Below are 27,123 nucleotides of genomic sequence, written 5' to 3'. Positions count from 1 at the left end.
ACTATTCCCCAAATTAATTTAAAAATAAAATTCTACGTGTTTTCTAAAGAAAACAATGTTTAACCTGAATATTTTCAAAATTACCAGTTTTCAGAAAATACAGAGATGGAATAACAGGCTAGACTACATTACAAAGAAACAGTCAAATGCAGAAGGTGGGACCTTCTACAGGACATTAAGCTGTGACTCTTTAATAAAGTGAGAAATAAAAAGGGGGAGCGTATTGGTCAAAATTAAAAGAGACTAGCGACTTCCCTGGTGGTGCAGTGGATAAGACTCCATGCTCCCAATGCAGGGGGCCTGGGTTCGATCCCTGGTCGGGAAACTAGATCCCACATGCATGGCCCAACTAAGAGTCAGCGTGCTGCAACTAAGGAGCCCACGTGCTACAACTAAGGAGCCGACGAGCCGCAACTAAGGAGGCCCAGTGCAACCAAATAAATAAATAAAATAAAAAATTAAAAGAGACTAAAGAGCCAAATGTAATGCTTGTCATGCTTTGGGCCCCAGTCTGAATGAGTCTAGCTATAAGGGACAGCTTTGGGGATATTGGAGAGATTTGATATGTACTGGGCATAAACTGATAACAGGAAATTATTACTGATTTTGTTTACTTTGATAATAGTATGCTGGTTAGGTAGGGAAATGCTGTTACTGTCTTAGGAATGCATAGTAAAATATTTGGTGATGAAATGTCATGATGACTGTAATTTATTGTTACTTTGGATACATGAGTAAAGAGAAATTAAATAGGAAAATGCTAACAACAGTTACCTTTATGTAATGTGTCTATGGGTGTTCATGATACTAATTTCTCCCCTTTTGTGTGCGTGTGTGAAAACATTTCTAATTAAAAATTAAAGGGACTTCCCTGGTTGTCCAGTGGTTAAGACTCCGCACTTCCACTGCAGGGGGCACGGGTGCGATCCCTGGTTGAGGAATTAAGATCCCACATGCAGCACGGCCAAAAAAAAAAATATTTAAGAAAAAAATTTACCTGAGGACAAAGCACTTAAGAAACCTGCTCCTTACGGGATAAGAACCAACTTTTTTCACAAGCAATGCAATGGGGAGTGTAGCCTCACACACCTGGCCCCAAAGTCTGTACATTACAGTGCTGATGAGAGACTGTCAAATGAATAAATGAAGGAAGGAGGGGAAGAAGTCGGTATCCAAGGTGGCATAGTATAAAGACCGCAGAACTAGGGGTGGGAAGATCTGAGTTCAAGGTCTACCTCGACCCGAGCTGAGTGTATTTTGACAAGGCCCTTAGCTGCATGTGTCAGTGTTCTTCTCTATAATAGGGGGCTCATCCTATCACCTGCCTGAGCGACCTCACAGGGCTGCTGCGTGTCTCAGGTGAGATAACACATGAGCAAGCCTCATTGCACTCACCTGCAAATAGCTCTAGAACCCACAACCCGTGTCCACACACCACCGCCACCCTCCCCTGGACCCTGGCAACAGGTCTTTAGCTGTAGAATTCACTCTTCCTCCTCCACAGCTCCCCTAAAAGTCCTTTACCCACAGGCAGCATCATTTTTAAAAAACTTTTTATAATTAGACTACTTTTTTTGTTGTTGTTGTTTTTGCAGTACGCGGGCCTCTCACTGTCGTGGCCTCTCCCGTTGCGGAGCACAGGCTCCGGACGCGCAGGCTCAGCGGCCATGGCTCACGGGCCCAGCCGCTCCGCGGCACGTGGGATCTTCCCGGACCGCAGTACGAACCCGCGTCCCCTGCATCGGCAGGCGGGCTCTCAACCACTGCGGCACCAGGGAAGCCCTAATTAGACTACTTTTAAGGGAGAATTTTCAAACACACACAGAACAATCACCAAAATTATCCACACACTCTAGTTCTTGCTTTATCTATTCCTTCCACACATGTGCATGTTTATTTTTTCTTTTTTGAAGTATTTTAAATGAAATCCCAGGCATCAAATTATTTCACCTGTCCATATTTCCATATGTATCTCTCCTAGAAAAGCAGTTTGTCTCCAAGATGTGTTTTACGGCCAGTTTGTTTCCATGTTTCCATCAGGATCCAACAAAGTCCTTGCCTTACATTTGGTTAGCTTGTCTCTTAAGCCTCTTTTAATCTATGCAGTTCTCCCTCCTTTTTCTCCCATGCCATTTATTTGTTGAGGAAATGGAAATCTTTTACAAATAAATCATGTGTGGGGGGGATAAGTCAGGAGTTTGGGATTGACATATACACACTACTGTATTTAGAACAGATAACCGACAAGGACCTATTGTATAGCTCAGGGAACTCTACTCAATATTCTGTAATAACCTAAAATGGGAAAAGAATTTGAAAAAGAATAGATACATGTATATATATAACTGAATCACTTTGCTGTACACCTGAAACTAACGCAACATTGTAAATCAACTATACTACAGTATAAAATAAAAATTTAAAAAAATCATGTCACTCATCTAGCTTGAATCTCTAATGGCATCCCACTGCTTCATAGAATGAAGTAAGGAATACCTAGCGTTCATTCATACCTTCATTCATTCAACAGATCATAACAGAGCACCCACTATGTGCCCCGGACCCTACTCCTGGTGTGTACCTGGGAGACAGCAGTGAATAAGGCAGGTCAGACTCTGCCCTCAAAGGGTTCAGACTCTAACGGGAAAGATGAGCAACACACAAGTAAACAAATAAACTAGTTTTAGGTGGCTATACACGCTGGGATGAAATCAAGACAGAATGCAACAAAACAACACGCACGGGCGTCTGCATGTGAGCAGAGACCTGCGTGACGGGACGGTGCAGACGGGAGAGGAGTGTCTACACCTGGGTGGGACGAGCTGGCTGTGGCCGAGGAATAGAAAGTGGCTAGTGAGGCTGGAGCCCAGCACGTGAGGACAGCCAGGGTAATAAGGGATGGCGGTGGAGAGCCAGCATGACTGTACCATCACCACGCGTGGTGAGAAGCTGGATGTCATTAAGTGCAAAGGAAAACACCTGGGGGGCTCTGAGCTGCAGTGTCCGGGTCTGACTTAGCTCCCCCAGTTCTTGCACCACCGCCCTCACTCACACTGGCTTTCATTCTGTCCTGAAGACATGCCAAGCTCCTCCTCTCTACAAGCTCCTGGTCTCACACTCAGTAACGAGGCACCATTCTGCCCCTTCCCCTTTTCACATGGCTAACCCCCTACCCATGCTTTAGTTCCAGGTGGAGAAGGTCTAGCTCAGTTTCACCACAATGTATGATCTTCTTCCTCATAGCACTTATCACAGTATCGTTACTAGTTTAATGTCTGTCTTCCTCACTAGACTGTAAAGAGCAGAAACAACACTGCTCTGGTTTCAATCTCTATCTCCAAAGCCTAGCACTGGTCCTGGCATGTTAGGCAACAAATTAAATATTTGTTGAATGACTAGATGATGTACCTCAACATTGCACTGCATTATATGAGAAATAATAACCAGTGTCCTGTACATAGTAAAGGTATATATTCAACACCTGGTCACTTGATCAGAGAATACCAAAGATCCACCATAAAACGAACCTTAGAGATAATCTTATCAAACCTCTTTGTTTTATAATAAGAGAGGTCTGGAATAATAAGAGGGTGAGATATGAAGTGACTGGACCTCAATTATAAGTTGGTTAATCAACCTGATTCATCAATTTCACTTCAGCCCCCATTAGAAATTAATACTCTATCAAGTATTCTGTGACTCAGCCAGGGCCACTGTTAGACCACAGGGCGCCTTTGGGCAAATTAGAAGCAAGTACCCCTTCCTCTGAATGGCCCCAGGCCCATGCTGAGGTTCAGGGCTTGGTGAGTGGCCTGAGGGCTGGACTTTAGCCGGTTTGGCCCCTCAGTCAGAGCCTTGTGCTGCAAACCACCTGCATAACCAAGGGTGGTGGCCCCGGACTTAACGATAAACTTCCTATGTGCCAGTAAGTGTGGCAGGTCCACGAGTGATGTCAAGAGGAATACGACACAATCTCAGGGAGCCAGGCCGGCCTGCAGCTCAAGACTAGGACGGAGCTGCATGTACCCTCCCATCAAACCTGCGCCTCCCCAAAAAAGTCACGGGACCATGTCGAATATGGAGAAACACCTATTTAACTTGTAGTTTGCTGACAGAGAACTTAATAACAATGCCAAGAAATATGAGAGAGAAGAAAAGTCTGGAAAGGCCAAGATTAAAAAGGCCATTTAGAAGAGCAATCCAGAAGTGGCAAGAATACACACTGAAAATGCAATCCACCAGAGGAAACAAGCAATTAATTTCTGGAGTGTGAGCGCTGGGGCTCCTGCTGTGGCAGCAGGAGTTCAGACTACGGGCAAGGTGACAAAGTTCACAGCCGTTGGTTGGCCCTGCAGATGCTACATGCAGGGGTATGAACCTCCATGAAAAGATGTTTGTCCCGATGGACACGTGTAAACACCAACTGGAAATGCTGAAGGTTCAAACACAACAAAGGGAGGACACGATGAGTCACTCCACAACCCTAACAATATACCACAAAACCAAGTGGATATGTTGCTTCAAGAAATGGCAGATGAAACTGGCCTTGATGTCAAATGCAACTACCACAGGGTCAGTAGGTTCTATAGGCACAAGTGTTGCTTCAATGGAACAGGATGAACTCTAAGAGACTTGCTTGTCTGCATGATCAAGAGTAAGTTACAGGGCTTCCCTGGTGGCGCAGTGGTTGAGAGTCCGCCTGACAATGCAGGGGACACGGGTTCGTGCCCCGGTCCAGGAAGATCCCACATGCGGCAGAGCGGCTGGGCCCGTGAGCCATGGCCGCTGAGCCTGCGCATCCGGAGCCTGTGCTCCGCAACGGGTGAGGCCACAACAGTGAGAGGCCCGCGTACCGCAAAAAAAAAAAAAAAATCGAGCACGAGGGACTTCCCTGGCGGTCTAGTGGTTAAGACTTCGCCTTCCAATGCAGGGGGTGCAGGTTCGATCCCTGGTCAGGGAAATAAGATCCCACGTGCCACGCAGTGCGGCCTTAATAAATAAATAATTTTTTAAAAAAGAATTCCTTGGTAAGGTTGGTGGAATAAAGCAAAATTTTCTTTCTTTCTTTTTTTTTTTTTTTGCCGCGCCTTCCCCATCAGGGATTGAACCCATACCCCCTGCAATGGAAATGTGGAGCCTTAACCACTGGACCACCAGGGAAGTCCCTGAAGCAAGTTTTGAAGAAAGTCAGTGGCCTGTATTGGCAGAGAAGGTAGGGTAAAAATAGGAAGAACGTTAGAAGATCTTAAGAGTTAAATTTACCTTACTTAAGGAAAGATTCCTATATGTAAGTGGTATAATGAAAATCAGTTTGTGGAAGATGTATGTGGGGTGTGTGTGTGTGAGACAGAGAGACAGACAGACAGACAGTCATGAGGAAGGGAGATGAGGAGATGCATCAGGAGAGCAGTATACAATCTTTTTGCTTCCAAGGATATCCTTTTATTACTTTTTCATAGCCATAAAAAATTTTATTTCCCAAACTGAACTTATTGAACAATAACTAATTCATTTCTCCATGTGTATGAATCAAGACATGAATAACATCATATGTAATCAAATCACGTACTAGATTTAAACACTGGCCCACTCCCCTCTCGTTACTCAGGATGGGGTCCAAAGAATGACTGGTTTCATCACTGGGACTGTGCTGATTTAAAAATAAAGAGATTACTCCACGTGGAGAATCAGATCTTGTCACGCAATGGCCCACAGGATCAAGTTAGGAAACCAAGATGGCCCCTCGCTCCACCATGGAATATTCCCCAGCAATACCCTCTGCCTTGGAACAGCTCTCAAATTAAGGCAGAGGCATACGATGTCTAGATACCATCAAATCAGCAGCTCTTGAACATTTTGGTCTCAGGACCCCTTTATATTCTTAAAAATTATTAAAGAACTCCCGGAATCTCATGTTTATATAGGTTATATTGATCAATACTTATCATACCAGAAATTAAAACTGAGAAAAATTTAAATATTTATAATACTTAAATAATAATGAACTCATTCCATGTTAACATAATTTTAAAGAAAATAAAACCCAAAAGTACCTAGGGAGAGAAGTGTTGTTGTTGTACATTTGGGCAAATCAATTTGATGTCTGGCTTAATGGAAGATGGCTGGATTCTCCTACCTTCTACATTCAATCTGTTGTGATAAATATCACAACACATATAGATATCACACATCCTGTAGCCTCTAGTGAGCTCCACTATATACACATGAGAGCACGGGAGTATAAAAAGCAAACAACGTTTTCTTATTACCAGGAAAAGAGTTTTGACCTTGTGAATTTCTTGAAAAAGTCTCCAGGACGCCCAGGGGTCCCCAGACCGCACTGTTAGAACTGATGAGTTGGGTCATCACTAATCGTACCCTTTCCAAGGGCTCCAAACCCAGCTCTCAGCTTGTTCCCTGCTTTCCTACTTCCCCTCGTAAACCAGTGTCAAGGCTTCCATTCACCTTCCAACCTAACTGCTCTTTTGAAGGTCTACAAGCTCCAGGGCATCTCCATGTTCTGGTCCCCTTCTTGGTCTCTAACACCAAGTCAAACCTGGACTAATGCCTTTGCACTCGAGTCAGCTCTGCCAACCATCTCATCATTCACTCACACCTCAAGACCAAGAACCTCTCCCTCCCTGCTTTCTCCTCCGCGTTCCATGTGTGACTGGTCAGAAATCTTGCCGATGCATCTTAGATCAACTCAGGTTCACCGGCTCCTCTCCTTGCCCCATTCCTGTACGCTCTAATTCCTGCATATCTGATAAATCAGTAACTTATGGGACTGGTTTTCCTGCTCCCAAACTCTTCTTGTCCATTTGTTCATGCTGTCTTGCAAACCACTGCCAGACTTATCTTACTAAAGACGGGCATGCCTTGTGACCAGCTACAGACAGTATAACCCAGCAACCACTAACCTTCCAGGAGCCATCTTTCATGACCCTCCATGTAGTGTATTGCATCGTTTGGCTCCACATCTTCAGCTCTCCCTGTATCCATGCCTGTTACCACCACGGCGGGGGGAGGGGGGGGAGGGTGATGACCTGCCTCACCCATTGACTCTGGGCTCAGCCATGAGACTTGCTTTAGTCCCTGAGATGTTAGGAGGCATGATCCAAGGGAAGGCTTTGCATTTCCACTTACTCTTTTATGATTCTGACATCTCCATGAAAGAGGACATGCTTAAGCTGGCCCCCTGAAGCAGCACCATCCAATAGAATTTTTAGTGGTGATGGATACATTCAACAGCAGCATTGTCCGATCTAGTGGCCACTAGCCACTAGTGAGGGTGTTGAACATTTGAAATGTGGCTAGTGTGACTCAAAAGCTGAAATTTTAATATTATTTCATTTTAATTAATTTAAAATAGCTATACATGGCTAATGACCATATTAGGCAAAACAGCTGTGGAGGTTGAGACACCTCCCTCCCCCACCACCTCCCAGAGCAGAACCAGATCATCCCAGTTGCTCCTGCTGAAGCCACCTTAAATCAGCCCACCACCTGCAGATTTCAGATACATGAGCAACAAGTGCTTATAGTTATATGCCGCTGACGTTTTTGTGGCTGTTTGTTACACAGCAAGAGCTAACTGATACATTTATCCCCTGACCCCACTGCCTATCCCAGACTGAACCCTCCTATGCCCACAAATACACTCTGCTCCAGTGGGGTCATATTCCTCACTTTCCCAGCATATGCCAAGCTTGTTCCCATCCTCATGCATTTACCCCTGCAGTACCTCCCACCATGAATGGCCTCTCCATTTCCCCCTCCGCCTACTGAAAATGGACCTGTCTTTCAAGTCTTAAATGTAACCTCCTCTGTAAAATCTTTCCTCACTACTCTAACTCACAGCACTCCCTTGGGTCCATCACATGTTTTAGGTCTGATGCTTGAAAGCATTATGAGTCAGACACAGATTTGGGCTGAAATCCTAGTTTGGGTTTTTTTGGGTTTTTGGGGTTTTTTTTTTTGCGGTACGCGGGCCTCTCACTGTTGTGGCCTCTCCCTTTGCGGAGCACAGGCTCCGGACGCGCAGGCTCAGCGGCCATGGCTCACGGGCCCAGCCGCTCCGTGGCATGTGGGATCCTCCCGTACCGGGGCACGAACCCGTGTCCCCTGCATCGGCAGGAGGACTCTCAACCACTGCGCCACCAGGGAAGCCCTAGTTTGGGTATTTTTAACTGATGCGATGGCCTTGGGTAATTACTAATTATTGTTATTATTTCTTCATCTGAAAAAAAGGGGGCACGCTGTTTTGAGGATTAAATAATGTAAAACTAGCAAGTTCCTGACACATGTAGATATACTCATCCAATAATCACTTTCCTTCTCAGTGGGTTTCCTTTCATTTTCTTAATCTAATGCCCAGAACAGTACAGACCATCTAGTTCATGCTCACACTTCCTGTCAATTCACCCTTTCACTCAGGGCCATGTGAGGGTTTCCATCAGCTCAAAACAGCATCTACAAAACTACAAATAGTGGTGGGTGCTGTGATGTGGCACCAGATCCTCGTTCAGCTCCTGGGAATGCAGTCCTCAGCCCTCCTCTTCGATAACTGCCTCCGTGGAAAAAACTGCCTGGGTCCAGGGCAGCCCTTATGGAATCACTGATCACTGTAAGGACATGGAGGTCCATCCCTCTCAGGAGACTTGAGAGAGCTCTGAAAGGCCATCCCACCCCCAGAGCTCCCGGGGGAATGGCTGGATGCCCTTGCTGGCTTGCACTGCAGCTCCACTACTCCGCTCAATCTTTCTTCACTGCCCTCCCTTCTACAATTGTGGATCTGCGAAGCTCACCCTAATGAAATAACCTACCTGCTAATCTCCATCTCAGAGTCCTTCCTGGGAACCCAACCTGAAGCACAGAAATAAGATGCAAAGAGAGCTCTGGGAGTCTTTTTCACTGAAATGCAGATTAAAAACCCAAATTGGCTCAGAAGGTGTGGACTGACAGGAATCACTTTTTAGCAATCGATTTTCTAGGTCTTTAGAACGTAATGTGGTTAGTCTGATGCCACAAGTAAAGAAGGGCGGAGGGCCCTAATTTAACAGAGGGGTTCATGAATAGAATTCAGTGGGTCTGTTAACCGAGAGAGAAAAAGAAATTTCATTTTAATTTTCAGTAACCCGTAACTGGTATTTAGCATTTCCTTCCATTATAAATGTAGGCAACAAAACACAGTAGCATTAGCACTTAATGACCTTGCCACTAACAGAAGCCACAGATATTCTCCTATTATAGTCACAGTAGGTGTCTCTGAATATTGTTTACAGTCCCCATGACCTTGAAAGTTCCGGCATTAGCTGATCGTACACTGGATCCACTGCTACACCTTGCTATTTAATACGGTTAAGAAAAAAAACGCATATATTACTTAATACAATTTTTAAAAACTATTTTAACTCATTTTTCAACAGAATTGATCTCCTTGGCAATCCTGTGGATTTCATCTTATGCATTTAAAAACCTAAGACAGGGTTTTACAGGCTACAGCAGACTGTGCAAGGAGGTCAGGGCAGTCAACCAACAAGGGGACACCCTCTGTCGGTGGAGACTTCGAGGACTCATTCTTTTTGGGCAAAGCCGACAAGCTCCACGTGGGTGCTGTCCCGGGCGAGATCTGCCCCGGCCAGAAGACGAGCACAGCCATTTCACCGGCATGACAAGCTCCAGCCGCTGATGGCGTTGTTCCCTCCACTTCTGGAATGCACACAGCTTTATATGAAATCCACATGGTGCGCGGCGGCGGCAGGCGGCGGCACGAAAGGACTTTACCAAGTTGACAGCGTCCCCGAGCCCGGCCAGTTCAGAGAAGGATCCAGAGAGCGAAAGATCCCTGTCCCGCTCCCCATCTGGCCGCCCTTCCCCCGCCCCCCATGGTGACAGTGCTCAGCTACAGGAAATTGGATCACCGGGGCGCCCTTTCCCAGCCCTTAACTCTGGACTGAGAGCAGAATCATTGCCAAGGCATATCCGGAGTCCACACACACAAATGCAGGGGCTGTCGGCTACATTCCCGGGGCGGAGAGCCCGGTTTGGCGGTCTTTTCCTGCCCCGGCACCTACGGCAGTCGCAGGGCCCGCGCGCCGGCTGCAACCCAGCTCTGGCCTTTGCCCCGCGCCCGCGCCTGGTCCCAACCGCACCGGGTCCTGTCCCCAAAAGGCAGGGGACAATGGCGAGACGCGGACCTACTTCTCGGAGGTGATGCGGTCCACAGCCGCCGGGCTGAAAACGCCGCCCGGGTCCCGGGGTCCGGGGTCGCGGGGTCGCGGTGTCCCAGAGTCGGGCAGGGCGCGCGCAGGGCGGCGCAGACGGGACGAGCTCCCCAGACCCGAGTGAACCTCGGACGACAGTGACCAGGTGGCGGGGAGGTGTCGGCGGGCCGGGCGGAGGTGGGAGCCCCCTTGGGCTTGGAGACCGAGCGCCGCACCCCGCGCCCCGGCGGCCTGCGGGTCTGGGTCCCCGCCCACGGCGCTCACGTCCGTCCGGCTCCGCGGGCGCCCCCGGCCCGCCCGGGCCTTCCTTCCGACGCCGCGTCAGCCCCCCACGCCCTCCCAGACAACTGCCCCCATCTCCCGCCCGGGGTCGCACTCACGTAGACCGAGTTGAGGTCGGATTTGTCGAAGAAGCGGAGCGCAGTGCTCAGCTCCAGGGCTGGGGAGACGCGGTCGTCCCCGGCCTCCAGCTCCAGGTCCCCCTGCCCGGGGCCGAAGGGAAAGAGCTCCTGGAGGCTCAGGCAGCCCCCGGGCCCCGCCAGCAGCAGCTGCAGCAGCAGCGCCCGCGTCCACGCAGCTCCGCTCCGGCGTACCGCGGCCAACATGTTCCCGGACTGCCGTCCCGCAAACCGAGGGGCTCTGCGGCCGGAGGCTGAGGAAGGCGGAGATGTAACCGGACGCCCCTCGGCAGCCCCTCCGCGTATCCCGCCTCCCGAGGTTCCCACCCCGGGAAACAGGGGAGGGAACCGAGGGAAGATGGGGAGGGCCCCGCCCCGTCCACAGGGCGCGCCGCGGAGGCTGCCCAATGGCCGCGAGGGGGAGGGCGAGGGGCGACACCTAATCCCCTAGCCGTTCTGCCCGGGTAGCCCTCCTTCCCCGCGGGGTGATGGGCGCTGGTGGCCGCTATTCCCGAAACCAGCCCAGTTCCCACCGAACGGCCCCTCCGGGAGTAAGAGCAGAGGGCCGGGCTCTGCACCATTATCCTCGGCCCAGGGCTAAGTCGTGGAGATCGGGCGACGCGGAAATGCCCTGGATTCGGGGACACAGTCCACCCCAACGCTGCTTGGTGGCGTCCGGAGGTCGGACATGGTCAGGCTGGTAGGAAGAGGGAGGAGTAGGTGCTGAGGATCAGCAAGAAGGGATCGGGCCAGGAGCATGGCCATTTACTCATCCCTCCATTCTTTCAGCTTTATTGAGTGTGGGAGCCTATGCTTGGTAATGGGAACTTCGGCCAGAAGTCGGGTCCAACCCCCAAAGTCATGAGTGTACAACAGTGTTAGGCGGGGTGGAGCCCCCAAGTGATAAAGGACATCGGGAATGGAATAGCTGGTCAAGGATAGCATCTTTGGGTATATGGAAATCAAACCAGGTCTTCCGGAAGGCATAGAATTTCACCAGGGGGCTGCAGGAGGAACTTTCTAGAAGCTGGAGGGCTGAGCTGTGGGTGGATTCAAGGTGCCATTCCCCGGTGGAGAATTCGGGAAAGGAATTCCCGAATTCCAGTTCGAAGTAAGTTTAATACTAAACCTAGGAATTTGAACTCGCTCTAACCCTCACAGGAGAACTATTGAGAGTTCTTGACAAAGGGAGATAAGCGACATAAGTGGTATCCGAAATAATCCGTTGGTCATTAATTTGGCACTGGGTTGAAAGAAGAGACACAGAGGTCATCAGAGGATCGCTGAAAGGAAAAAAAAAATAGGGATGAGGAAAGAAAAGTGGAAACCGAGAAGAAATGAATCTAAAAGGCATTACAGTGAAAGAAGGAATAAGACCTGATTATAAATTTGATATGGGGGATGGGGTGAGAGGAGAAGAGTTTAAATTGGGTGGAAGGTTTTGAGCCTGGAGGATTGCAAAACATGTGTTGCCTTTTGAAATCAGGGAATGGGAGCTGGGAAGTTGGGAGTTGGGTATGTGTTTGATGTCAGACCTGTTAACCTGGAGGGGTCAGCAGGGTATCCCCCATTGCCTGTTGCCCACTAAAATTAAGGACCTGGGACCCAGTTTGGGAGAATTCTCCCAATAAACAGCAAGTTCTGTATAATGTTTAAGGAGCATGAGTCCAGTAGAAAATATGAAGAAAAAGCCAACGAAATACACCATCATTTTGCAATCACAATACCCCTAGGAGACAGAAACCATCCCCACTTTACAGAAGAGAGACAGGGACCCAGAGAGGTTTAACTCACTTTGCTAAGGTCACACAGCTGCAAGCCTGCCCGGGACCCAGGGTGGTCTGGTTCCCCCTTCACCACTACACCAAGTGGAGTCATTATTGCTACATTTGTTTCTCTTGATGTTAAAGAGCAACTAACGCTGCCTGCCTGCAATCTGCTGCCAGATCCAGTGGCTTTTCTTTCAGTTCCCTCCCAGAATTGCAGTGCCCGGAGCCTGAAGCCTCCGTCCTGCCCCAGAAGGACTTCCTACTCTACCCCATGCCATCCGTAGCCTCAGCTGCTGCACCGCCCGTCTCTGGGCTTCTGGGCCCCAGCTCTGCCCCTTCCAACGGAGAGAACTCCATACAGAGGCTCTTCTTTCATCCTCTGTGCTCACCTGCACAGGCCCCAGTTTTCCCAGTGTGTGCTCAGCCAGCCCCATCCGGCCCGTCCCTCAGACTCACCCCCTTCCAAACCCCCACCCCACCTTCTGTCTCACATCAGAGCTGGCTCTGAAGCCGCTGCCTGTCCCTGGAATGCTCTCACCCCCTCTCCCGAATTCTCTGCCTTTTTAGTACTCAGACAGCTTCTGAAACTCCTATTGGTCGGTGGAATTTTCCTCGGCTAATACAGAGCAAGAGCTGTTCTCCGCTCAGCGGGTAGCTTGGAGTCCAGTCTGGCTGAGGCCTGGGCTCTGCCATTTACTAGCCCTATGAACTTGCGCAGGTTTCTATATCCTCCTCATTTGCATGGGATGTTCATTCCCACAAACAAAGAATCGTTATGGGAATGAAATAAGATGATCCCTGAAATGCTCCTAGCACAGAATCGGAGCATAAAGGAAGTACTCAGTTAATATTAAGCCATCATTATTATCTAAATGTATGTTTTTCATGACTCTTATTATTTCCACAATTAATAAGAATCCGCTCTGTGTCAGATACTGTAGTAGGAATTCGAAATACGAAGACCATTAACTCATAATCCCTTTTGTAAGCAGCTCATAGCCTACTGGGAAAGACAGACACAACATTAACACAGTGGGATGTTTAACAGAGACACAGAGAACAACAGCGGATGCTCCTTGTTGAATGCCTGCTTCTGCTAGATGCTTTATGGAGCATCGAATTTAATACTAATAACAATTGCACAAGCTAGTAGCTTTATAGTAGATGTAGGGAAAATGAGATCTGCAAAAGTTAATGCGCCCCGTTTCGCACAGTGGAAGAGCCAGGATTTGAACCCCAGTGTATCTGAAACCAAAGTTGATACTCTTTCTACCACACCCTCCTGCCTTTCTGTAGAAGGAGAGCTTTCTCCCTCAATTTCCATCCACAAAACATATTTGCTCCCTTGTTTATACACAATGTTCATGCTCTGTTTATGTATGCTTCTGTTCCCTAATTTCATTAGTATAGTCTTGCTTAAGTTAGTTTGTATATACTGTAAACTATCTGTCATTTCCTATTTATAGCCCTGCACTCACCACACGTTGCCTGGTGCTCAGGGGACATGACATCTATGCTGTGCCTCCCGTTAGGACAATGTGGGCCAGGTGCCAGCCACTCCTTTAGAATTTATAGTTTCAACATTTAGTGTGTAATCATAATCTTCATCATAGAATATTTAATTTCATATTTTGCTCTGGTCATTTTCTAAGTGTATTTAATACCTAGATGTTTTTCTCTAGTTGTTTTATGCGGGGTTTTTTTTCCCCAGATATAAGCTCTTTGGGGCGAGGATCAGTTATTCTCTTTCTTTTCCAAAGTTCACAGAGCCTAGCACGATGCTGCATGCAAGTTAATAAAAGTCAACAGTTTGAGAATTCAATAGTACTTTTAAGAATCATTTGAGGGACTTCCCTGGAGGTCCAGTGGTTAAGACTTCACCTTCCAATGCAGGGGGTGCGGGTTAGATCCCTGGTTGGGAAACTAAGATGCCACAGGGCAACTGAGGCTGCGTGCTACAACTACTGAGCCCGCGCGCCTCAACTAGAGAGCCCGCGTGCAGCAAACTACAGAGCCCACGCGCCACAACCAGGAAAGAGAAAACCCGCACGCCACAACTAGAGAGAAGCCAGCACACAGCAACGAAGATCCCAAGTGCCACAACTAAGATCCGACGCAGCAAAAAAAAAAAAAATCATTTGATATTTGCAGTAGCAATATGCACCCACAATTAAATGACTATGCCAGTTGTTTCTTTTTCTTTAAGTTAAACCCTACTTTTGAGACATGTACTCTTTCATTGACTGCTGTGATGGGATAAGGCAAGAAGACAAAATTTAGGAAGCAGGCTATACCTATAAGAAGCCAAGGTAACTTTTCTATTTGGCTTATTTCAGACAAATGTCCAGGCAACTGAGTGGAAAAATAGCTCAGTTGTCTATTTCACTGAAGGAGACGTCTGTTATAACCTCACTCTCCTGTGAGGTTTGGCCACTGACCACATATGGCTATAATTATTCCTTTATTTACCAGATGTCATGCAGAGTTCAGCGTATCAGTGTTTCAATTCCAGGGGAATTCACTTAACTCATGAATAAGGTGATTGCTATTTTAAACAACTTAAGCTCAACTGTTATAAGGATATCCTAAGTTAAGTGACCATCCCTATCAAAGGATGAGAATCAAGCAGGATTTGGTGCTCAATTTATCGTATTCTCAAAGGAGATTTGGATAAAAAGTACTTGGGGGAAACACATTATGTCCATCAATGTGTTTGGTTTGGAAGCTACCACGGTTTTCAGGATAAAGTTTAATCCTCCTATTTCTACATCCTGTTTTCATCTGGATCGTTTGCTGGTTCATTAACATCAGACCTCCAGCATAACCTGCCTTTTGTTGTTGTTTTAATATTTTATTTTGATTTCTGTAATTTGCAGACTTACATAAATGTTGCAAGAGAAATACAAAAAGTTCTCATATACCCTTCACCCAGATTTCTTCTTAAAGTTTTACCGTAATTGCTTTAATTCTGTCTCCTTTCTCTCTCTCTCTCTCTCTATAGATAAATAGATAGATATACACACACACATTTTTTATCTAGACTATTTGAGGATACGTTTTAAACATGATGTCTCTTTACCTCTGAATACTTTAGTGTATATTTCCTAAAAACTGGAACATTCTCTTACATAGCCACAATACAGTTGTCAAAATAAGGACATTAACACTGGAGTTAACTTTGATCACTTGATTACAGTGGTATCTGCCAGATATCTCCACTTGTTTTTTTCCTAAAGTAAAATTAATTAGTAATGTTTCCTTAAGCACCAGAATTATTACTCTTTTTATTAATAAAGACTTATTATCTTTCCCATTTTCAGTGTTTGTAAAGCATATGCATATATTTAATTCCATTTCCAATCACTGTTTTTCTAATTTTTCACTTCATACCATTTTTCTTCTATATTTTTTCTCTCCAAAATAATTTGTGAGAGTATTTTTATAACTATGTCATGTTCCAAGAAAATGTTCATGCCAAGATAGTACTACAGAAAACTTAGGTGATTAATCCAAAAAGCTTATATTTATGGCTTCTCAGCTGCAGTTCACAATTTTCATATTCCAATAATGGATTTTCATACGTTAATCACCTTTATGATTTTTTCTAGCTTTATTGAGATATAATTGACAAAACTGTATACATTTAAGCTGTACAATGTGATGATTTGATATACATACACATTGTGAAATAATTACCATAATCATGTAATAAACACATCTATCACAATTATCATAATTAACACACCTGCCATTTCACATAGTTAGCATTTTGTGTGTGTGTGGTGAGAACACTTAAAATCAACTATTTTAGCAAATTTCAGGTCTACAACACAGTATTGACTATAGATAGTCACCATGCTGTACGTTACATCCCCAGAACTTACTCATCTTTTAACTGAAAATGTGTACCCTTTGACCAACGTCTCCCCATTTCCTCCACTTTCCGGCCCCTGGCAACCACCATTCTACTCTCTGTTTCTATGAGAGAATAGCAAATATTTTTAATATTGTATGTTTCATTGAAAACGGTAGTGACTTGTGATAGATGACACTCATGGCCTAAGATTGTTAAATATCAATCTGAGTCAAGTGCAAGTAAAGGTATTAGTTCTTCTTAATTTTCTTTTGTTAATAAATCTTCATAAGGTCCCATTTCCATGTGGTAAACTTTACTGTAACGAAAATAAACATGAAATTTGCATAATGAACTAAATTCAGCATAAATTGTGACGATTGATGGATTATAATGTAGTTCACTGTAGCTGACTGTACTCAGTCACAGCAAGAAGGTCGTTAGACCACGAGGACTCATTACTTTGTGTTAGCTAATTAGATGAAAAATAATTACAAAAGTATGTTTGTGAAAAATGTCCTTGTTGGCATTGGATTAAGCAATCATTGCCATTCAGCCTCTGGTTCTACGTTTGATGCTGAGACAAGCTAACCACTGAACAAAGTGAGTGGGGAACAGATTTTTCTAAAAAAAAAAAAAAAAATTGTAACATGTTTCCATATGACATCAAGTATGCTTACGGAAATAAAGTAAAAACAATACGTTGAACTAGAAGTTCTTTGAACAATCTAGTTCTGTGGTATGGGCTACAGGTCATTTCCTTAGTGCTTAGATGCTGTGCTTAGAATCGGTACCTCCTGGGCATTGTAATTTCTTCTCTGGATAATTTATCTTTCTACAAAATGGACAACTGCCTTCATGGAATTATTTTAGAGGGTACAAAAAACTCCTCCAATTCCCATTTACCCACTGGTTTTAATTTTGTTGGTTTAATTTTGTTTGTTGAACTTGAGGTTTTCCTTCCAATTAAAATCAGAGGCCACTCAGGCTGGTGCAACGTCATGCCGGCCTCTGCCGCCGCAGGCTCACCCGGCACTCCGTACCCCTCCCTCCCCTGGCCTGAGTGAGCCAGAGCCCCCGAAGCAGCTGCTCCTTTAACCCCTTCCTGTCTGAGCGAAGAACACATGCCCTCAGGCGACCTACATGCAGAGGCGGGGCCAAATCCAAAGCTGAACCCCGGGAGCTGTGCGAACAAAGAAGAGAAAGGGAAATCTCTCCCAGCAGCCGCAGGAGCAGCGGATTAAATCTCCACAGTCAACTTGATGTACCTGCATCTGTGGAACACCTGAGTAGACAACGAATCATCCCAAACTGAGGAGGTGGACTTTGGGAGCAACGATATATATTTTTTTTTTCCCCTTTTCTCTTTTTGTGAGTGTGTATGTGTATGCTTCTGTGTGTGATTTTGTCTGTATAGCTTTGCTTTTACCATTTGTCCGAGGGTTCTGTCTGTCCGTTTTTTTGTTTGTTTGTTTTAGTATACTTTTCAGCACTTGTTATCATTGGTGGATTTGTTTTTTGGTTTGGTGGTTCTATTCTTTCTTTCTTTTTTTAAAATTACTTAAAAAATATTTTTAGTAATTATTTCTTGTATTTTATTTTAATAACTGTTTTATTTTATCTTTTTCTTTCTTCCTTCCTTCCTTCCTTCTTTCCTTTCTTTCTTTCCTCCTTCTTTCCTCCTTCCTTCCTTCCTTCCTTCCTTCCTTTCTTTCTTTCCTTCCTTCTTTCCTTCCTTCCTTCCCTCCTTCCTTCCTTCCTTCTTCCTTCCTTCCTTCCTTCCTTCCTTCCTTCCTTCCTTCCTTTCTTTCTTTCTTTCTTTCTTTCTTTCTTTCTTTCTTTCTTTCTTTCTTTCTTTCTTTCTTTCTTTCTTTCTTTCTTTCTTTCTCCCTTTTATTCTGAGCTGTGTGGATGACAGGCTCTTGGTGTTCCAGCCAGGCATCAGGGCTGTGCCTCTGAGGTGGGAGAGCCAAGTTCAGGACATTGGTCCACCAGAGACCTCCCAGCTCCACGTAATATCAAATGGCAAAAACCTCCCAGAGATCTCCATCTCAACGCCAAGATCCAGCTCCACTCAATGACCAGCAAGCTACAGTGCTGGATACCCTATGCCAAACAACTAGCAAACATGAACACAACCCCACCCGTTAGCACAGAGGCTGCCTAAAATCATAATAAGGCTGGAGACACCCAAAAACACACCACCAGACGTGGACCTGCCCACCAGAAAGACAACATCCAGCCTCATCCACCAGAACACAAGCACTAGTCCCCTCCACCAGGAAGCCTACACAACCCACTGAACCAACCATACCCACTGGGCGCAGACACCAAAAACAACGGGAACTACAAACCTGCAGCCTGTGAAAAGGAGACCCCAAACACAGTAAGATAAGCGAAATGAGAAGACAAAGAAACACACAGCAGATGAAGGACCAAGATAAAAACCCACCAGACCTAACAAATGAAGAGGAAATAGGCAGCCTACCTTAAAAATGAATTCAGAATAATGATACTAAAGATGATCCAAAATCTTGGAAATAGAATGGAGAAAATACAAGAAATGTTTAACAAGGACTTAGAAGAACTAAAGAGCAAACAAACAATCATGAACAACACAATAAATGAAATTAAAAATTCTCTAGAAGGGATCAATAGCAGAATAACTGAGGCAGAAGAACAGATAAGTGACCTGGGAGATAAAATAGTGGAAATAACTACTGCAGAGCAGAATAAAGAAAAAAGAATGGAAAGAATTGAGGACAGTCTCAGAGACCTCTGGGACAATATTAAGCACACCAACATTAGAATTATAGGATTCCCAGAAGAATAAGAAAAAGAAAGGGACTGAGAGAACATTTGAAGAGATTATAGTTGAAAACTTCCTTAATATGGGTAAGGAAATAATTAATCGGAGAAACATGCCAAGACACATATTAATCAAACTATCAAAAATTAAAGACAAAGAAAACATATTAAAAGCAGCAAAGGAAAAACAACAAATAACACACAAGGGAATTCCCATAAGGTTAACAGCTGATCTTTCAGCAGAAACTCTGCAAGCCAGAAGAGAACGGCAGGACGTATTTAAAGTGATGAAAGTGAAAAGGCTACAACCAAGATTACTCTATCCAGCAAGGATCTCATTCAGATTTGATGGAGAAATTAAAACTTCTACAGACAAGCAAAAGCTAAGAGAACTCAGCACCACCAAGCCAGCTTTACAACAAATGCTAAAGGAACTTCTCTAGGCAGGAAACACAAGAGAAGGAAAAGACCTACAATAACAAACCCAAAACAATTAAGAAAATGGTAATAGGAACATACATATCGACAATTACCCTAAATGTAAATGGATTAAATGCTCCAACCAAAAGACATAGACTGGCTGAATGGGTACAAAAACAAGATCTGTATATATGCTGTCTACAAGATACGAGCTTCAGACCTAGGGACACATACAGACTGAAAGTGAGGGGATGGAAAAAGATATTCCATGCAAATGGAAATCAAAAGAAAGCTGGAGTAGCAATTCTCATATCAGACAAAATAGACTTTAAAACAAAGACTATTACAAGAGACGAAAAAGGACACTACATAATGATGAAGGGATCAATCCAAGAAGAAGATATAACAATTGTAAATATTTATGCACCCAACATAGGAGCACCTCAATACATAAGGCAAATGCTAACAGCCATAAAAGGGGAAATCGACAGTAACACAATCATAGTAGGGGGACTTTAACACCTCACTTTCACCAATGGACAGATCATCCAAAATGAAAATAAGTAAGGAAACACAAGCTTTAAATGATACATTAAACAAGGTGGACTTAATTAATATTTAGAGGACATTCCATCCAAAAACAACAAAATACACTTTCTTCTCCAGTGCTCATGGAACACTCTCCAGGATAGATCATATCTTGGGTCACAAGTCAAGCCTTGGTAAATTTAAGAAATTGAAATTGTATCACGTATCTTCTCTGACCACAGTGCTATGAGACTAGATATCAATTACAGGAAAAAATCTGTAAAAAATACAAGCACATGGAGGCTAAACAATACAATACTTAATAACCAAGAGATCACTGAAGAAATCAAAGAGGAAATCAAAAAATATGTAGAAATAAATGACAATGAAAACAGGATGACCAAAAACCTATGGGATGCAGCAAAAGCAGTTCTAAGAGGGAAGTTTATAGCAATACAATCCTACTTTAAGAAACAAGAAACATCTCAAATAAAAAACCTAACCTTACACCTAAAGCAATTAGAGAAGGAAGAACAAAAAAAAACCCAAATTTAGCAGAAGGATAGAAATCATAAAGATCAGATCAGAAATAAATGAAAAAGAAATGAAAGAAATGATAGCAAAGATCAATAACACTAAAAGCTGGTTCTTTGAGAAGATAAACAAAATTGATAAGCCATTAGCCAGACTCATCAAGAAAAAAAAGGGAGAAGACTCAAATCAATAGAATTAGAAATGAAAAAGGAGAAGTAACAACTGACACTGCAGAAATACAAAGGATCATGAGAGATTACTACAAGCAACTCTATGCCAATAGAATGGACAACCTGGAAGAAATGGACAAATTCTTAGAAATGCACAACCTTCTGAGACTGAACCAGGGAGAAATAGAAAATATGAACAGACCAATCACAAGCACTGAAATTGAAACTGTGACTAAAAATCTTCCAACAAACAAAAACCCAGGACTAGATGGCTTCACAGGCAAATTCTATCAAACATTTAAAGAAGAGCTAACACTTTTCCTTCTCAAACTCTCCAAAATATAGCACAGGGAGGAACACTCCCAAACTCATTCTACAAGGCCACCATCACCCTGATACCAAAACCAGACAAAGATGTCACAAAAAAAGAAAACTACAGACCAATGTCACTGATGAAAATAGATGCAAAAATCCTCAACAAGATACTAGCAAACAGAATCCAACAGCACTTTAAAAGGATCATACACCATGATCAAGTGGGGTTTATTCCAGGAATGCAAGGATTCTTCAATATACGCAAATCAATCAATGTGATACACCATATTAACATATTGAAGGAGAAAAACCATATGATCATCTCAATAGATGCAGAGAAAGCTTTCAACAAAATTCAACACCCATTTATGATAAAACCCTCCAGAAAGTAGGCATAGAGGGAACTTACCTCAACATAATAAAGGCCATATATGACAAACCCACAGCCAACATCGTCCTCAATGGTGAAAAACTGAAATCATTTCCACTAAGATCAGGAACAAGACATGGTTGTCCACTCTCACCACTATTATTCAACATAGTTTTGGAATTTTTAGCCACAGCAATCAGAGAAGAAAAAGAAATAAAAGGAATCCAAATCGGAAAAGAAGAAGTAAAGCTGTCACTGTTTGAAGGTGACATGATACTATACATACAGAATCTCACAGATGCTACCAGAAAACTCCTAGAGCTAGTCAGTGAATTTGGTAAAGTAGCAGGATACAAAATTAATGCACAGAAATCTCTTGCATTCCTATACACTAATGATGAAAAATCTGAAAGTGAAATTAAGAAAACACTCCCATTTACCATTGCAACAAAAAAATAAAATATCTAGGAATAAACCTACCTCAGGAGACAAAAGACCTGTATGCAGAAAATTATCAGACACTGATGAAAGAAATTAAAGATGATACAAATAGATGGAGAGATATACCATGTTCTTGCATTGGAAGAATCAACACTGTGAAAATGACTATACTGCCCAAAGCAACCTACAGATTCAATGCAATCCCTATCAAGCTACCACTGGCATTTTTCACAGAACTAGAACAAAAAATTTCACAATTTGTATGGAAACACAAAAGACCCCGAATAGCCAAAGCAATCTCGAGAAAGAAAAATGGAGCTGGAGGAATCAGACTCCTGGACTTCAGACTATACTACAAAGCTACAGTCATTAAGACAATATGGTACTGGCACAAAAACAGAAATATAGACCAATGGAACAGGATAGAAAGCCCAGAGATAAACTCACGCACATAAGGTCACCTCATCTTTGATAAAGGAGGTAAGAATATACAAATGCAGAAAAGACAGCCTCTTCAACAAGTGGTGCTGGGAAAACTGGACAGCTACATGTAAAAGAATGAAATTAGAACACTCCCTAAAACCATACACAAAAATAAACCCAAAATGGATTAAAGACCTAAATGTAAGGCCAGACACTATAAAACTCTTAGAGGAAAACATAGGCAGAACGCTCTATGACATAAATCACAGCAAGATCCTTTTTGATCCTTTCTGACACCTCCTAGAGGAATGGAAATAAAAACAAAAAGAAACAAATGGGACCTAATGAAACTTCAAAGCTTTTGCACAGCAAAGGAAACCATAAACAAGACCAAAAGACAACCCTCAGAATGGGAGAAAATATTTGCAAATGAAGCAACTGACAAAGAACTAATCTCCAAAATAAACAAGCAGCTCATGCAGCTCAATAACAAAAAAACAAACAACCCAATCCAAAAATGGGCAGAAGCCCTAAACAGACATATCTCCAAAGAAGATATACAGATTGCCAACAAACACATGAAAGAATGCTCAACATCATGAATCATTAGAGAAAGGCAAATCAAAACTACAATGAGGTATCATCTCACACCAGTCAGAATGGCCATCATCAACAAATCTACAAACAATAAATGCTGGAGAGGGTGTGCAGAAAAGGGAACCCTCTTGCACTGTTGGTGGGAATGTAAATTGATACAGCCACTGTGGAGAACAGTATGGAAGTTCCTTAAAAAACTAAAAATAGAACTACCACATGGTCCAGCAATCCCACTACTGGGCATACACCCTGAGAAAACCATAATTCAAAAAGATTCATGTACCACAGTGTTTATTGCAGCACTATTTACAATAGCCAGGACATGGAAGCAACCTAAGTGTCCATCAATAGATGAATGGATAAAGAAGATGTGGCACATATATACAATGGAATATTACTCAGCCATAAAAAGAAACAAAATTGAGATATTTGTAGTGAGGTGGATGGACCTAGAGTCTGTCATACAGAGTGAAGTATGTCAGAAAAGAGAAACAAATACTGTATGCTAACACATATATATGGAATCTAAAAAAAAAAAAGGTCATGAAGAACCTAGGGGCAAGACGGGAATAAAGACGCAGACCTATTGGAGAATGGACTTGAGGACACGGGGAGGGGGAAGGGTAAGCTGGGACAAAGTGAGAGAGTGGTAGTGTGTATATGGACATATATACACTACCAAATGTAAATTTGATAGCTAGTGGGAAGCAGTCACATAGCACAGGGAGATCAGCTCAGTGCTTTGTGACCAGCTAGAAGGGTGGGATAGGGAGTGTGGGAGGGAGGGAGACGCAAGAGGGAAGAGATATGGAGATATATGTATAACTGATTCACTTTGTTATAAAGCAGAAACTAACACACCATTGTAAAGCAATTATACTCCAATAAAAACGTTAAAAAAAATCAGAGGCCACCTACATTTGTGAGTTTTAAAAAGCATGTTTTGACATAACAGAGAATTTCAAGGGGCTAAAAGAGGTATGAGAGGGCACCATTGAGGACTGAAAAATAATAGTCTGGAAGAACCAGAGTGCTTAAGGCACAGTTGGCCTGTTTCACAGGTCCACTGGGGTCAGCCAGGTGTATCCATTCAAGTACTGAGGACAAGGCATACTTTTTTTTTTTTTTTTGTGGTACGCGGGCCTCTCACTATTGTGGCCTCTCCCGTTGCGGAGCACAGGCTCCGGACGCGCAGGCTCAGCAGCCGTGGCTCACGGGCCCAGCCGCTCCGCGGCACGTGGGGTCCTCCCGGACCGGGGCACGAACCCGTGTCCCCTGCATCGGCAGGCGGACTCTCAACCACTGCGCCACCAGGGAAGCCCAGGGCATACTCTTTGATGGGTTCATTGATGCCAAATAATTTTATCTAGCATTTATAGTTACACCTTTAATAAACTATACTGATCACTTATTCATCAACTAATATTTACTGAGCACCTACTATGTACCTGACACTGTTGTAACAGTGCTGTGAATAAAAATAAATTAGGAAAAAAATTAGGGTAAGTATTTACATGGGTGGGTGTCAGAGGTAGTTTTATTTAGGATGATCAGGGAAGTCCTCTTCAAGGAAATACCTTTGAAGCCGAGGCCTGAGGAAGTGAGGGAGTGAGCCACATGTGTGCAGGGTGAAGGAGCATTCCAGGCGAATGTCTGGACAGGGTTGTGCTGCGGTGCAGGGGACCGCAAATTGAAAGTTCCTCAGCAAGAATGGGCCCCCTCTCATCAAAGAATAGCGAGCGGCTAAAGGGAGGTAGAGCTGGCCCTCCGCACCCACCGACACATCACGCTGTGGCCCCGCTTTACTGAGTCTGACCGGGCACTATGCAGCCCCACTCCTGCGGGATGCAGTCACCTCCTTTAGGTGACTTGGCCAAGAGTCACATTGCAGCCTGAGTGTCTTCCCACCCATCCTCCTGTTTCCTCCCTCTCCTTTCACAGGTGTGCGACCTGCACTGAGTCTACAGTAGTTCCCCAGGCCGAAGAAAATAGATGAGGTTTGGGGACTGGCTCACTCACCACCAGGTGGGCAAAAAGGATGGTTACATCTGTGCCATTTACAAAGTATGTATCATATATGTGATGTCATCTAATCATTACAGCAGCCTTGTGTCTGTTCCACTTTACTCGTGAGGAAACTGGGACTCAGAGTATTTAAATGGTTTCCCAAGGTCTCAACGGCTAATAAATGTTATAGCTGAGGCTAATGTGCCTTCTTCTAACTCCAAACACAATACTCTTTCCACCCATGTAATGATATTCAAGTGTTTGTGTAAACATTTTTAAGGCAACATAAGACTTACTCAAACACAAGTATTTTTTTTGGATTCGAATCTGTTCAAATATGCCAGTATTCTATACAGGGCTGCCACTAGAGTATACATACATCACTTTATCCCACAGCATGTGGGGTCTTAGTTCCCCGACCACAAATGAAGCCACACCCCCTGCAGTGGAAGCATGGAGCCTTAACCACTGGACTGCCAGGGAAGTCCCATACACTTAGATTCACTTTTTTCCAGTTAACATGGTAATGTCATGATTTTCCATGTTTCCATGTGTAGCTTTCCATTTTCCACGTGTAGCTTTCCATTTTCCATGTTTCCATGTGTAGCTTTCATAATTATTACTTTACAAACATTGAATTTATTTGAGCTTAATTCATCTGACCATCTCCCATCTGTTAGCATTTAGGCTGTTTCCATTTTTTTTTTTTTTTTTTTTTTTGGCTGCTGTTAAAAAACATCTGCAGTGACTATTGCTCTTTCTCTCTGGGGATTATTTCTTCAAATCGTCTACCCCAAATAGGATTACTGGGTCAAAGGATGAGAACATTTTTATGGCCCTTGATAATGTATTGCCGCCGTTGGGAGTGAGGGGTAAGGCGAGTTGAGAGGTAGAATGTGGACAAAATCACCACCAACACTGGAGACACAAGACGTGTGTCTTTTAACTTTTCTACAGAATCAGCTCAAATCTACCTCCTGCAAAAATCCTTCCCAGACCCCTCCCCAAGAGAATCCATCTCTCCCTTTCCTGCACCCTATTAGATCAATGATTGTAGCAACACCTCCTCTTGACTGAGAACTCTTTAATTTACAAAGTATATCTACAATCTCATGTAATCTGCAGGGGTATTTTAACTCTCCTTTTACAGATGAGGAAACTGAGAGTCAGAGTAAATACCTTGCTCAAGGACACTCAATTAGCAAAAGGCAATGCTAGGTTTTCAAAGGCAGGGCTCTTCCCTTTACAGAGCTGTAAAAGAACAACTCAGATCAATAGTGAACTTTTTGTCTTTGTCCGAAGAGGTGGCCAGGTTGCCGTGGGACAGCAAGGTGTGGGGGGAAGGGGCTGGAGAGATGGAGAATCATTGATCAAAGCTGAGGATCTGCTGACTGTCGCGATTGCGCCGTCTCTCCAGGCTCCATTCGGGAAAATTCCCATCACTCCATTTAATTCTCATTACAAACAATCCACTCCTTATGCGCAAAGTTATAAGAAAAAAGAAAATTTAAACCCAGACAATGGAAACAGATCAAGAAGGGACATTTCAACCCTCTCTTCCTTCTTTTTTTTAAAATTTATTTTATTGAAATATAGTTGATTTACTATATATATATATATACACATTCTTTTTCATATTCTTTTCCATTATGGTTTATCACAGGATACTGAATATAGTTCCCTGTGCTATACAGTAGGACTTGGTTGTTTAACCCTCTCTTCATTCTAATGCTAGGAAGAAACATACAGCAGTTTGACCCATGTCCTACTAATGGCTGAGTGGCCAAGTGGGAAAAGACCTGGCCTAGAAACTGTGCATGCCAATGATCTTGAAAACCAACAGGTTCTGTGATATGAATGGTTTTGTTAAAAGTATCTTCCATATTTACCTTGTGAGAGGCTTCTGGGGAGTTCTTCCTTCCTTCATCTGCTGCCTGGGATGCAGATGTGTGGACTGGAGCTCAGCAGTCAACTTGAATCACGAGGCCACCCAGGGAGGGGGCTGCAGTGAGCTGCAAGGGTCCCCGAGGATGCATGGAGCTGCCCCACTGCCTGAACTGCTGGCCTCTGGACTTCTATCATGTGAGAAAGGAATCACAGGGAAGGGCCAAGTGCAACACCGTTAGGGGACCAATCACAGAAAGAGAGGCCCTGTCTACAGGGTAGAAGAACCCCAACCTCTCACAGCAGATGGTGCAAGCTTCCCCTGCAGGGTCCATTCTGATTCTCCACTTTTCCAGTGCTTGCACGTTGAATCCGGACTT

The 27,123-nt window shown here is 44.0% G+C and overlaps 1 protein-coding gene and 1 pseudogene across 3 annotated transcripts in view; one reads left to right on the top strand and one right to left on the bottom strand.

The window, feature by feature from the left end:
* NID1 (nidogen 1) overlaps nucleotides 1-10,941 on the bottom strand; it is a 97,581-nt gene extending 86,640 nt beyond the window's left edge. Inside the window, exon 1 of one of the 2 annotated variants that reach the window (XM_082854236.1) lies at nucleotides 10,607-10,941. In XM_082854236.1, the coding sequence (XP_082710362.1) occupies nucleotides 10,607-10,831 (225 nt within the window). In that variant the 5' untranslated portion in view covers nucleotides 10,832-10,941. The remainder of the gene's footprint in view (nucleotides 1-10,606) is intronic. The other variant, XM_082854237.1, reaches the window with a different exon arrangement.
* On the top strand, nucleotides 1,814-4,875 carry LOC309971091 (charged multivesicular body protein 1B2-like; annotated as a pseudogene). Its single transcript has one exon. The product of its transcript is annotated as a charged multivesicular body protein 1B2-like (transcript).
* Nucleotides 10,942-27,123: the final 16,182 nt, after the last annotated feature.

Source organism: Leucopleurus acutus (genome assembly GCF_964270905.1).
Source record: "Leucopleurus acutus genome assembly, chromosome: 14".
Lineage (NCBI taxonomy): Eukaryota > Metazoa > Chordata > Mammalia > Artiodactyla > Delphinidae > Leucopleurus > Leucopleurus acutus.
This window is presented reverse-complemented; position numbering and strand designations above follow the sequence as displayed.